Genomic DNA, 13,374 nt, shown 5'->3' on the forward strand with positions numbered 1-13,374 from the left:
GGAAAGCAGAGGGAGCCCTGAGAGAATGAAGTCCCTAGGAAGTGCTGTGGATATGGACACAGCCATATCAAGACTTAAAGGGAAATGGAGGGAAAAAACCTTACCCCCCAACGATGAGGCTCCGATGGGATGGCAAAGCATTTTCTTCTGGTCCATGTGTGTAGAACATCACCATTATAGCTTTTCCTCCCAAGGTAGACCTGAAGACTACTTCCCTATCCTCCTTCACCCCACCTTTGTTCAGCTCTCTATAACACACACCCTGAGCATCCAGAGTTCTAAGGCTCTTCTAGACCATCTGACCCCAGCACTTCTGTGTCTGTCTGTGTTTGTCTTTTTTTCATTCCTTGGCTGCCTCTATTTCAAGTCCATCCCTGGAGCTGTGTAAGGATGAAGCACACCAACACTCTTACAATTAAGATATTATGGGGGCTGGAGAGATGGCTCAGAAGTAAAGAGTGCTGACTGCTCTCCCAGGGTCCTAAGCTCAATTTCCAGCAACCACATGGTGGCTCACAACCATCTGTAATGGGATCGGAATCCCTCTTCTGGTGTGTCTGAAGACAGCAACAGTATGCTCACATATATAAAGTAAATCTTTAAAAATATTAAGATATCACCAGACACAGAAATGGTTCAGATATTGAGAATTTGAGAGAGAAAGAGAGAGAAAGAGAGAGAGAGAGAGAGAGAGAGAGAGAGAGAGACAGACAGACAGACAGAGACAGAGATAGAGACAGAGACAGAGACAGAGACAGAGACAGACAGAGACAGAGACAGAGAGAGAAAATGCCTGTGTACCCAGCCTGGCTCTGAAGGATCAAGCTGTGTTTGTATGGCTCCAGGCATAACCTAGCCCACTGCATTACATTCCCCATTGTCTGTCTTTGCCCAGTTGGAGAATGCTCCCTTAAATATCTACTGAAACTCATGGATTAGGCTATAGAAACATAGTTGTAAATTAACAAACTCGGTTCTCTCCTATAGGACCACTTGGAACAGCCTGTAGCTGCAAATTTGGAGGTACTGTCTCACTGCATCAAGGAAAAACATAGCCTGTGGATGTTTGACCACCCATCATAATGCAAGATAGTCAAAAAATCCAATCCTGTTGACATTGGATGAGTATGACTGACAGTTCATTAGTCATATGTAGTCATAGCCCATGTAAGGACGTGCAGATGTACTTGGTTGCGAAGGGAACCAGCAGGCATGTGGGAAGCAGGCTTTGTGGTGTCTGGGGCATAATGTACCTTTAGCTTCCCACAGAAAGATGTGGTAGGTTGTTTAACTATTTTCCAAGAGCTGGTACGAAGGGAACCCTAGCAATGAGAGAGGCAAGTCTGAGCATAGCTTGTCTGACTGATGGAGGAAGTAGCCAAACAGAAGCCTTTCCCCTTGGATGAGCCGTTTCTGTCAAGCGAAGTCAAGTATAAAGGCAGCACTTGAAGTTTTACATCTCTCAGCATAGTGGGGACCCAAGAGGCACTCATTAAAGTGTGTGCGGTGGTGAGATTGGGAAAGGGCTCAGTGGGTAAAGTGCTCGCCACGCAAGAATGTGATTCCTGGCATGCATAAGGGTCTCCAGAACCACAAAGGCAGTGTTCATAAACTCCTCAGAAACCTTTGTCTCTTTGTTTCTTTCTTTCTTCCTCTCTTCCTTTCTTTCCCTCTCTCTTTCTTTCCTTCTTTTTCATTTTTGTTTTTGTTTTTCTGTGTAGCCTGAGCTCTCCTGGAACTCACTCTGTAGACTAGATGTGCTGGCATAGGTCTCTCTCCAGGTCCAGGGGACAGAGACAGGCAAATTCTGATGGCTTTGCTGGCCAGCCAGATTGCCAAGCTCAGTAAGCAGAATGGAAGCCAACTCCTGGACACACACACACCAGAAATAAAAATAAAATAAAATAAAATAAAAAGAAAGAACAAATTGTTCATTTCTGTCCAGGAGATGGGCATTCTTCCCCTGCTTTTAGACTCCGAGATTTATACCTATGTCTTCCCTGTCCAGGTTCTCAGGAGACCTTTGACCTTGGACTTAGTCTAAGGATCTATGGACTTCCTTAGTTATGAAGTCTTTGGGACTTGGACCAAGTCACACTGCCAGCATCCAAGGGTCTCCAGCTTGCAGAGAGTTTGTCATGGGACTTCAGTCTCCATAACCACAGAAGCAATGCTCATAATCCTCATGTGTCTCCATCACTCCATTCTGTTTTCTGTTGTTCTCTCTGGAGAACCCTAATGCACACCTTAGAAGGATATATGAAGCCCACAGGTTTGTCTTTCCGTTTCTTTCTCTTCTTCTTTCTTTTTTTCTCTCTTTCTTTCTTTCTCGGTTTTGTTTTGTTTTGTTTTTGATTTTTTTTTCAAAACAGAGTTTTTCTGTGTAGCCTTGACTCTCCTGTAACTCACTCTGTAAACGAAGCTGGTCTCAAACTCAAGAGATCTGCCTGCCTCTGCCTCCTGTGTACTAGAATTAAAGGTGTATGCCACCCCCTGGGGGAGCAACGAAGTCCAACTTTCAAGAGGCTTTATCATGTGGGCTACTGGAACATACAGCACTTGGATAACGGAACATACCTTGACCTTACCTGATTGCTCTCTCCCTCTTCAGCAGTAAGTGGCTGGGTGGCTGGAACAGTGGGTATCTTTGACCACATCCAGAAACCAGCTTAATTCTTTAGGCTCTTTTCTCATCCTCTTTTCTTAAAACCTTGGACCTTCTGACTCCAAGAAGACTATATTCTGTCCTGATTCCAGAGACTTCCAAGGGAGCTTCCTTTCCCTCACCTTTTCTGTGTCACTTAGAGGCATAAGCCTTATGTAATCAAAGGGCTTGAACGAAAGGCTGCCATTCACTTCAGTAGCATTTGTCAAATATGAACTGAACACTTCCTCTGAGCCAGCTCATCTATGAACACCCACCCCACCCTGGGTTCTCGGAAGCATCCCCACTCCACCATGTTCTCTGGCATCCTAGCAACCAGAAGCCCTGGTCTGAGCTTTGACAAGGACAGAGGCCATTCCTTGCTGACCACTGTGACTTGCCATCCCAAGCCTCTCAGGACCTGTTGGTGTAGCAGTTCAGATAACTGAAAGCTGCTACTCGTCCCCAAGGACACCAAGAAGCCTTGCCATATCAACTGATCCCCTGGCAGGATGAGTTTCTCTATCACATTCACAGAGCTGGTCAACGTAGCCATACCACAGTGTGGGATAGTGAACTTCAAGGCCCTTCATCTCCTGCTCCAGGGCATCCTGGAGCACATCCAAATCGCTGAGCTCAAGAAAGTCCTTTCAGGGGAAGAGGACTTCCTTCAATCCCCACCAGTGATGTCTATGCCCAGGGAGGGAGATGCCCAGCCCATCATCAACCCAATGAAGAGGCTTAGTAACATCTTTGACCAAGTGATAGACCGCATTGAAAGGATAGAGTGCAAATTGGCTGAGGTGCAGGGCGTACCCACCACCACACAGCTGATAGAGGACAGCCATGGGGACAAGCGGCCCGCTGAGGAAATATGGAATAATATCAAGATCCAGAAGAGGATAGAGGGCAATGAGCAAGCCACAGAAAAGGTAAACCCCACTTCTGGAGAAGAACTCTAGACCCCGCCTCTCCTCCTAGACACCATGTCCCCTCTTCTCCCTTGGGACAGGATATATCCACTTATGGAGAGTAGGTAAGACTTTGTCAGACAGAATTCAGGTTCTAAACTTGCATCCTTAATTGTATACTGAGGAAAGCTGGATACAACAGACAGCATAATTAAAGATTCTGTTGTGCAAAATACCCTGAATAGGCAAATGTTCATATCCTGAAGGCAGACTGGTAGTTTCCAGGAGACATGGGAGGGCCACAGGGCATGGCAACCAGTTGGCTATGGGGTTTCCTTCTGGAGTGATGAAGATGTTTGAAACTCCATCAAAGTGATGGATGTTGAACTTCTTCTATGGTGTCAGTACCACTGAACTCTTTATTTGAATTGGTTAATTTGGCCTGAGGAGATGGCTCAATGGGTAAAGTGTTTGCTATATAAACTTGAGTATGAATTCAGATTCCCTGAACCCATATAAAAGACAGACACAGTAGCTTGTTTCTATAATTCAAGTTCTCCTTCTAAATTTATTCCTCCTTCTCCTCCTCTTTCTCCTCCTCTTTCTCCTCCTCTTCCTCTTCCTCTTCCTCTTCCTCCTCCTCCTCCTCCTCCTCCTTCTTCTTCTTCTCCTTCTCCTTCTCCTTCTCCTTCTCCTTCTCCTTCTCCTTCTTCTTCTTCTTCTTCTTCTTCTTCTCCTTCTTCTCTCTCTCTCTCTCTCTCTCTCTCTCTCTCTCTCTCTCTCTCTCTTTCTCTCTCTGTTTGTATACATGTGAAGAAACCCTTGGAGAAGAGAAGAGGGTATCAGATCCCCTTATAGCTGGTTGTGAGCCACCCAACATGGGTGCTGGGAACCAAATTCAAGACTCTTCATTGCTGAGGCATCTCTCTAGGCTGAATTCCAATTTAATTATAATTCCAATTCAATTATAATGAGTAGAAAGAGGAAATTTCCCAGAAACTAAGAGCCAGCTAGCCTGTCAATCTAAGCAGAAATGAGGCTCTGCCTCAAGCAAGATAGCATGAGAGGACTGACAGACCCCTAAGGGTGTGCTCTAGTTCCTGGATGCATAGCACACAGGAACCTACACTTACACAGCATCATCTATAAACACTCAAAGATCTTTTTTGTTTGTTGTTTTTAGGCTGTTTTGTTTTGTTTTTTGGTTTGGTTTTTCAATACAGGGTTCCTCTGTGTAGTCCTTCCTATCCTAGAACTCACTCTGTAGATCAGGCTGGCCTGAAACTCACCAAGACCCATCTGCCTCTCCCTTCCGAGTTCTGAGACTAAAGTTGTGTGCCACTACTGCCCGACCTCATACAGATGTTTAAATGGCTATTTTGGCTGAAGAAGCAGCTCAGTTGATAGAATGCTTGCCTACATGTGTGAAGCCCTGGGTTGGATCCTTAGCCCCAAATAAAAGCATGTGGCGCATGCTTGCAAGCCTAACATTTGGGAGATAGAAGCTGGAGGGTCAAAAGTTCAAGGCAAATTCCTCACCAGCCTAGGTACATAGGACCCCTGGCCAAATAATAATAACAAAAAATATTGTGTCGTCTAACTCTTCAATTAAAAAAAATGAGGCTTCATGATGATAGTGCACATCTTTAATCCCAGCACTTGGGAGACAGAGGCAGATGGATCTCTGTGAGTTCAAGGCCAGCCTGGTATACAGAGATAGTTTCAGCACAACCATGAGAAACCCTATCTGAAAAATCAATTAATGTGAGGATCTATTATCAGGGATACACTATAGTCATCATGATAATAGGAGCTTCAACTAGGCAAGAGACACAGATTAAATGAGTGACTACACCCCATGAGAAGCAGCCACGTAATGGGTAATTACCCTGATTCTGTAGGTGAGGAGTATCTATAGTTGATACTCAGAAAAGCTCTACAGTTTGCTGGAGGCTCCATAGCCAGTGATACTGAAACCAGGAGCTGAGTCTAGTACTTGACTCAGATGGAATGTCATGCATGCTCCAGTCCTTCCTACTCTACAACGGAGCTATGTCAATAAAGCCAGTCCAGAGGAGTAAGAAAAGAAAACCAGGGCTAGAGCCGGGCGGTGGTGGCACACGCCTTTAATTCCAGCACTCGGGAGGCAGAGGCAGGCGGATTTCTGAGTTTGAAGCCACCCTGGTCTACAGAGTGAGTTCCAGGACAGCCAGGATACACAGAAAAGCCCTGACTCAAAAGAAGAAAGAAAGAAAGAGAGAGAGAGAGAAAGGAAGAAAGAGAGAGAAAGAAAAATGAAAGAGCAAGCAAAAATAAAAACAAACAAAAGAAAAAACCACTTGCTGTTCTTACAGAGGACCTGGGTTCAATTTCCAGTTCCCAGATTCACAACCATCCATAATCCCCATTCTGATGCCCTCTTCTAACCTTCCAGGACACAAGGCATGAACATGGTGTACACACAAACATGCAAGAAAAGCCTCTACACATAAAATGAATAAATCTTTAAACTTTTTTAAATGAAAAGGAAAGAAAGACAATGGCTCAGAAGGGGCTAGAGAGATGACTCAGTGGTTAAGGGTTAAGGCTGCTCTTCCAGAGGTCCTGAGTTCAATTCCCAGCAACCACATGGTGGCTCACAACCATCTGTAATGGGATCCGATGATCTCTTCTGGTGGGTCTGAAGACAGCAGCAATGTACTCATATACATAAAGTAAATAAATAAATGTTTTTTTTAAAAAAAAAAAAGATGGCTCCAAAGGTAAAGCTGCTTGGGACCAAGCTGACAACCTGAGTTGAAGCCCTGAACCTACATGGTGGAAGGAGAGAACTGACTCTACAAGTTACCCTCTGATCGCCATGAATTCCATGAATCTGCATGCATACGCACACAGAGAGAAAAATAATAATAAATGTAATTAATTTAAAAAGGGGGAGGGGAGGGAAACATCCAGGCATATTTTCCAACCAATGGGGAAGGTGAGGCAAAAGATGCTCAGGTTCAAGGGTAGCCTGAACTACCTATCAGACCATCTCAAGGGCCAAGGGTCTAGTGCAGTAGTAGTACACTGTCCTACCAAGCATATAGCCTTACGCTTCATCTCCTGTGAAGAAGGGCTGTGGATAGGAGAACTGAACTCTCACCCACTGCTGCAAGAAATGGAAGAAGGTGCAGCTCCTCTGGAACGCAGCTCACAGGTCTCAAGAGATGAAACAGAGAGTTACCATGTGACTGTGACAGAAGCCCCATTCCTGGGTATGAAATCAAAACAACTAAAAACAGATTCAACCAAATACCTGCACACTGGTGTACCTAAGAAGTCACCCAAATGTCTCTCAGCTGAGGGTGCTTCTGCACTGACCCCCACATCCATTCTGAGCCAGGGAGCTTGCACAGCTCACCCTCCACCACGGTCTGTGAAATGGAGATCAGAGTTATATCTCCTTCTTGAGCTTCTGGTCTCTAGAGGAAGGGTCTTTGACACTCAGCTAGGACTAAGTAAATCGCAGGCCATGTGAGACATGGGGTGGAGGAGGTGGGGAGATATAGTTTAAGCTAAGAAGAAAGATGACATTTTGAGATCCAGGAGCAAGGCTGAAGGTCTGGACTGAGTGAGGCACTGTTTTCAGGAACTCCTCTCTTCCAGTGTCCACCAGTCTATATACCCTGATGGTTAGAAGAACCCTAGACTAGAGAGAAGTAGAGAACTGCCACTAGCTTGGGATGGATTTAGAGACAGGAAGGGCTCTTCTCACCCCTACTGTGTGGCAGAGTCATTAGAGTTACACCAGTCACCCAGCAAGTATCAGGTGAGAGCCTAAACTGGACCCCAGCCACAGTCAGGCTTTTGTAGAGATGATTAAAGAAACAGGCTACCCTATCTCAGTGTTGTGTCTTGTGACTTTCCTGGGCTGCGCATCTGTCCTGTCCTGCTTCCTTCTCCCTTGCCCTTTGCTCTCTATCCAGGAAAACAGTGCTCTATGTGTACCATGTGAGCTACACACTTCCCCAGATGGCACTTTTAAGATCTGTAGTAACTCTACAAGGCATGTGCTTATTAATCCCAGCTTTCAGATGGTGAAGTGGGAGTACAGGTTAACTGAGACATGTGAGGTCATTACACTGGGACATAGAGACGCCATCAAAGCCTGGCAGAGTGGGCAGGTGGATCCTGGCAGAGTGGGCAGGTGCAGCCTGGCAGAGTGGGCAAGTGAATCCTGGCAGAGTGGGCAGGTGCAGCCTGGCAGAGTGGGCAAGTGAATCCTGGCAGAGTGGGCAAGTGAATCCTGGCAGAGTGGGCAAGTGAATCCTGGCAGAGTGGGCAGGTGCAGCCTGGCAGAGTGGGCAGGTGGAGTGACTCCAGCCCTTTCTACTGGCAGGAAAGGGTGGGGACTGATAACTGCCAATGGATGTTTCCTTATCCTAAGACTGTAGTTGGAATTCACATGAACTGGAGCCAAAGACACAGCTCAGAGAATAGAATGACCGCCTAGCATGCATGAAGCTTTGGGTTCTATACCAGCAACACATAAGCCAGGTATGGAGGCTACATTCCATATGTGAGTGATACAGGAAGGTCTGGGTTTCAAGGTCATCCTTGAGAAATATTCAGTTCAGTGCTGGGCTGGACCACATGAGAGCTCACCTTAAAAACAATTCCCATCAACTGTAAATCATACAGTGCCACATTCAAGGTGCTCTGCCTATGGCTGATATCACCATCATTCAGAGATTTAGCCAGAGCAGGAAAACAAGGAGGGAATCTCAGTGAGTCAGGAGGCCCTGACTCTGTGGGCACACAGGGGCCTGAGGCTGGGGAGTGCTGGAGGGCACAGAAACTCTGTCGGGTCAACACAGCCAGGTCTGACACTGGGCAAAAGAGCCAAGCCATCCAGGAAGACGTGTCAGTCATTCTGCTGAGGGGAGGAGGCTGGAAGGAGCACATGCTCTGGGAATCCATTTATATAAAGTGTCTAGAAGAGGCAAATCCAAAGAACTAGAGAGAGGATTTGTGGTTCCTAGGAAGGAGCGGCAGGAGGACTGACTGCTGACGGAGAAAGAGTTTCCTTTCGGGGCAATAAAATGTCTTGAAATTACACAAAAGCATGTGTTCAGGAACAGGACAGAGTAGGTATGCCTGGGCCAGCATCAGCCTTGGTGGGCTTCAAGAAAACACAGCTGGAGACAAGGCTGCCCTTGAAGGCCTAGGGCCTCATGGCAGGACGGGTAGACACAGATGTTGGAAGTGCTAGCCACAGCTTGCCTTGTTGAGTAAAGGCTTGTAGAACTCTCTCGTGCCCTGAGAAGCCGAGGAAGACCACCTGCTCTGCTCAGGAGAGGCTTTATGGGTAGGATCAGACCTGGCACCATAACCCTCAGAGGACTGTCTGTCCCCATAAGGAGTGTTCTGGCCATTAGAGCGTGCTGCCAGCGACCCACTGAATGAGGTTGCCAGTGGTTCCTGCTGCGAGAACCATGGGACTCCTTAGGTCATTGTCTGCCTGAGCTTCGCAGTGAGGGTGGCAGCCAGATGTCACAGAGATGCTGGGATCACCTCCACCTCGCCTTCCACACCCTTTCTCTGGGATGCTTGGGTTATTGTATCCTGCCACCCTTAGTAGTCACCCCTTAAAGGCACAAGAAAAGACCGTTGCTCTCAGTATTCACTCCAGAGAAGGCAGAGGTTGCCTGGAAAACCAACACCCACACCAGAAGCCTCCTGCCCCACAGTGGGTCCAAGGCCCGCGCACACTGGTCCCACAACCACTCGTTATTAGCAGAGTTAGGCTGCTGTGTTTCTCCATCCCAATACAACTGACATAGGGGGTCGGATCACTCTCTCTGGCTTGGAACTGTCCTGTGCATCGGAGGTACTGAGTAAAGCCACAGACACTGGAAGTGCCACCCTCGTACACTTAAAACATATCCAGATACTACCAGACGCCCACCAACCTAGGTGGGGACTACTGGATTAGGAAACCTGGGCTCCAGGCTGGGGGTGGGTGGGAGACACATATCTGTAACCCCAGGACGAGAGAGGCAGAAGGATTACCTTAACTTCAAGGTCAAGTTGGTCTACATATCAGGTTCAAGGTGTAACTAGATGTCAGACTCATATCAGGAAGAGAGGAAGGGTGAAAAGGAGAGATGAAGAGAGAGGGAGGGAGAGGAGTCGGGAGGGAAAGAAAGAAAAAAAAGAGAGAAGAAAACTGCCTGGTCTACAAACCAAGTTCCAGGTCAGCCAAGGCTTCACAGAGAAAACTTGGAGCGGGAGAGAGAGAGAGAGAGAGAGAGAGAGAGAGGGAGGGGGAGGGAGGGAGGAAGAGAGGGGGGAAGGAGAGAGAGGGAGGGGGAGGGAGGGAGGGAAGGAGAGAGAGGGAGAGAGAAATTAAGCTTCGGTGACAGCCTCAGCCTCAGCCATCTTTTCCAGATTGTAGCCCACTTTCTATCAGCAGCCCACAGCCACAGCACTTCCCACACCAGCTCCCTCTAGCAGGTTTCTCCCAAATTGTGGGCCCAGATCCCTCATCTCCCTGGGAGGCTGCCTTTGTTGGTCCCTTTCTGGTTGAGACCCTGGTTTTCTTAAAGAATGACTCTGGCACTCAGCTTCAAAGGAGAAAAGAATGACATTAGCCCTTTGTTTTGTTTTGTTTGTTTGTTTGTTTTTTCAAGACAGGGTTTCTCTGTGTAGCCCTGGCTGTCCTGGAACTCACTCTCTAGACCAGGCTGGCCTCGAACTCAGAAATCCGCCTGCCTCTGCAGAAATCTGCCTGCCTCTGCCTCCTGAGTGCTGGGATTAAAGGCGTGCGCCACCACTGCCCGACTTAGCCCTTTGTTTTTGAGGTTGTTCCAAATGGCCTCCCTACCCTTCTATCCCACAACAAAAGTATGCCTATTGTGCATCATACAAATTAAAATGGCTTCACAATTAATTTGGATGTGGGGATTGTCCAATGTTGCTTAAAGGTGTTGGTTGTAGAGACTCAGGGCTGAAGCTGCTGTGAGTGCTTTGGCCTGGGTTGTCGTCCTTCCCAGAGGACTGGGAAGGACTTTGGCTGTTCTTCAGTCTCCATTCCCATCTGTCACAGCTCTCTATGTGGCATGTCAGCCTAGGTAGCTGATTGCTTTGGGTCCCTGCTTAAGGCCTGAGAACTCTAGAGAGAGGGCCATCACAAGCAGGGACATGCCTGACCTCTAGTGCCCCGGTCAGGCTGGGTAGCTTCTGGACTTGATTCCTTGTAAACTCAGCTCCATCCAAGTCCAGTCTGAGTGCCTGCAGAGAGGGAGAACTTTCCCCTAAGGCCGAAGAATCGCTGAAGAATATACACCAACTCAAATAATATGCAAAAGCACAGAGCTTTTATTCAGCTGAATTTCCTGAATGCAGGGGTCTCCCCGTTTGAGAATGGAGACCTGCGGTGGACTCACAGGCCCAGCTTTTCGTGTCAGTTAGGGGTAGGGGGCATGTGCCCTTTTGCCTGGATTGGCAAGCTCTATCTCGAGGGGTCTGACTGGTTCTACACTTGGCTCTGGAGACTTCCCAGAGTGTGGCTTACTCACTCTAGCTACCTATTCTTACTTCAGCCGAGATGACAAGATGTCCTCGGATTGGCTGCCTGAGGCTGTGGCTGACTGACCACGGGTTCCTGGATCCTGGGTTCTCATTTCTGGAAAACAGAAACTTAGGCCTAGTCTCTCAAACTGCCAGTTTGCAGCCTGTCATGGAGTCAGCCTGGCTCTGGCTAACTCGGTCCTCTCAGTCGCAGGGCATATCCCAGGCATGAAAGGCAGCAGATGGATTACTGGCCACAGGAAAGCTTCCAAGGCAGTGTCACAAAACAGACCCTCAGCCAGAACAGAACCCTGCTTCCATTTTGAGCCTTCAGTCATGGGGCAGCCCAAATATTCTGCCATCCTTTCCGGGTAGTTGTTGTTGTTTTAGACAGGGTCTCATATACCCAAGGCTGGCTGCAAAGTTGCTCTGAAGCAGAGAATGATCTTGGCTTCCTGATCGTCTTGCCTCTGGGTACTGGGATGTCAGGTGTGGCCCTACCTGGCACTTAGCTGTGTTTGTGGGGAAAAGTTACTCCAGCTTGAGGACTTTGGTCCCCGAGTGGCTCTAAAGGAGACAGGAGAGAGGAAGCAGGAATAGACAGTGGGGTCTACATATAGCACAGGTCTCTCTGAAGAACAGCTTCCAATCACAAATACATGGGGCCTAAAAACCCATCTCAAGCCTGGTGATAGTGGCACACACATTTAATCCCAGCACTCAGGAGGCAGAGACAGGTTTGTCTCTGTGAGTTCAAGTCCAGCCTGGTCTACAGACTGAGTTCCAGGATACCCAGGGCTACATAGGGAGATCCTGTCATCATCATCTTCATCATCATCTTCTTCATCATCATCTTCATCATCATCATCACAGTGGTATTTTACTACTTTATTAAGCTATTCCACAGAAGTTGTGGAGACTGTACTAGTGCTCGGGCCCTGACCTCTAGTCCCAGCTCTGCCACACTATGCTCATGACTCTTGTCTTGATATTTGAAATCTGCGAATACAGGTCTCCTATGTTGCTCTTTAGAATTGCTTTGGCTATTCCAGAGCCATGAGATTCCATGAGAACCACAAGTTTATCAAGCTTTGTGAATTTACCGGGTGGGGATCGGATTAGATTAGAATGGGTTGATAGACAAGTTTGGAGGGTGTGGCTATCTTAGCAGTGCAGTTTGGGTGGTTAAGAGCACTGGCTGTGTTTCCGGACGGCTGGGATCCATTTCCAGCACCTTAAAGCAGCTCACAGCTCCTAACTCCAGCCCCAGGGGACCTGACATCCTCTTCTGGACTCCTAAGGTACCAAGCAGTCACATGATGCACAGATAAGATATAAAAATAGGTAAAAAAAAAAACAAAAAAAAAAACATTCTTACCACATACACATTGTGCATGAAATCGTTAAGGGATAAATAAAACATTTTAAGACAGAATCATGAGGAGAGGATATTCTCTAATTATTTGAGAAATCTTTATTGACCTAACTAACCAGGCCACGGATGGAACCCAAGTGTCTGGTGAAAGGAAAAGTGTCCACTGAGGACCACCGAGACCACGCTCTTAGCAGAAGACAGCCTTTTGTTCCAGAGGGACAGAGGGCAGGGGATAAGAGGTACTGACAAGAGCTAGAGGAGGAGGGAGAAGGGGAGGAAGGAAGAGGGGGAAGGGATATTTATCCTGGAGGACAAAGGACTGACTCCAGATAGAGAGAAGACAGATAAGGCCCATAGGCAAATGCTGGTTTATAAAGGGAGAGGGGAAACCCTGCGTTAGGGTGAGGTGATTAATTTTAACTGGGCATATTCATTAGGAGGGAGAAGAGGCTAAATACATAAGGGAATAGACCTTGGTGGCTACCTTTAGGAGTGTAAGCAGAGGGAACTGAGCAAAGCAAAGGGAACAGGGGCGGGTTGGGGAGAAGGGCAAGGCCTCCCAGGTTGGGCAGCAGGCTGGGCTGGCCAGAGGCCCTCCCTTCAGGCCTTCTTGCTGATCTTGTTCTGCTGTTCTAGTCAAAGCTAGCCTTGAACTAGCTATAGCACAAGACAACCTTGACCTCTCAGTGCGCTGGCCTCTGCTTCTGAAGTGAAGAATGTCGCTCTGCTCAAGCCTGCAGGCCTGCATTTGTGTCATTGAATTTCCTCAGAACTTGCTGTGAAGTGAGATTACTTTCTTCATTTTGGAAAGCCTGGGAATACAATAGCTTTTTGCAAAATGATATTGTGCCTATTCTACACACCAGCTGAATTAATTTATTAGGGTTTTT

At 47.4% G+C, this 13,374-nt stretch overlaps 1 protein-coding gene across 2 annotated transcripts in view; it reads left to right on the forward strand.

The window, feature by feature from the left end:
* Positions 1 to 2,995: 2,995 nt before the first annotated feature.
* The window catches only part of CUNH16orf96 (chromosome unknown C16orf96 homolog), a 30,462-nt gene continuing 20,083 nt past the window's right edge, over positions 2,996 to 13,374 (forward strand). For both annotated transcript variants that reach the window (XM_031361192.1, XM_031361202.1), the window contains exon 1: positions 2,996 to 3,576. In XM_031361192.1, the coding sequence (XP_031217052.1) occupies positions 3,157 to 3,576 (420 nt within the window). In that variant the 5' untranslated portion in view covers positions 2,996 to 3,156. The remainder of the gene's footprint in view (positions 3,577 to 13,374) is intronic.

Source organism: Mastomys coucha, unplaced genomic scaffold (genome assembly GCF_008632895.1).
Source record: "Mastomys coucha isolate ucsf_1 unplaced genomic scaffold, UCSF_Mcou_1 pScaffold12, whole genome shotgun sequence".
In the NCBI taxonomy this organism is placed as follows: Eukaryota; Metazoa; Chordata; class Mammalia; order Rodentia; family Muridae; genus Mastomys; species Mastomys coucha.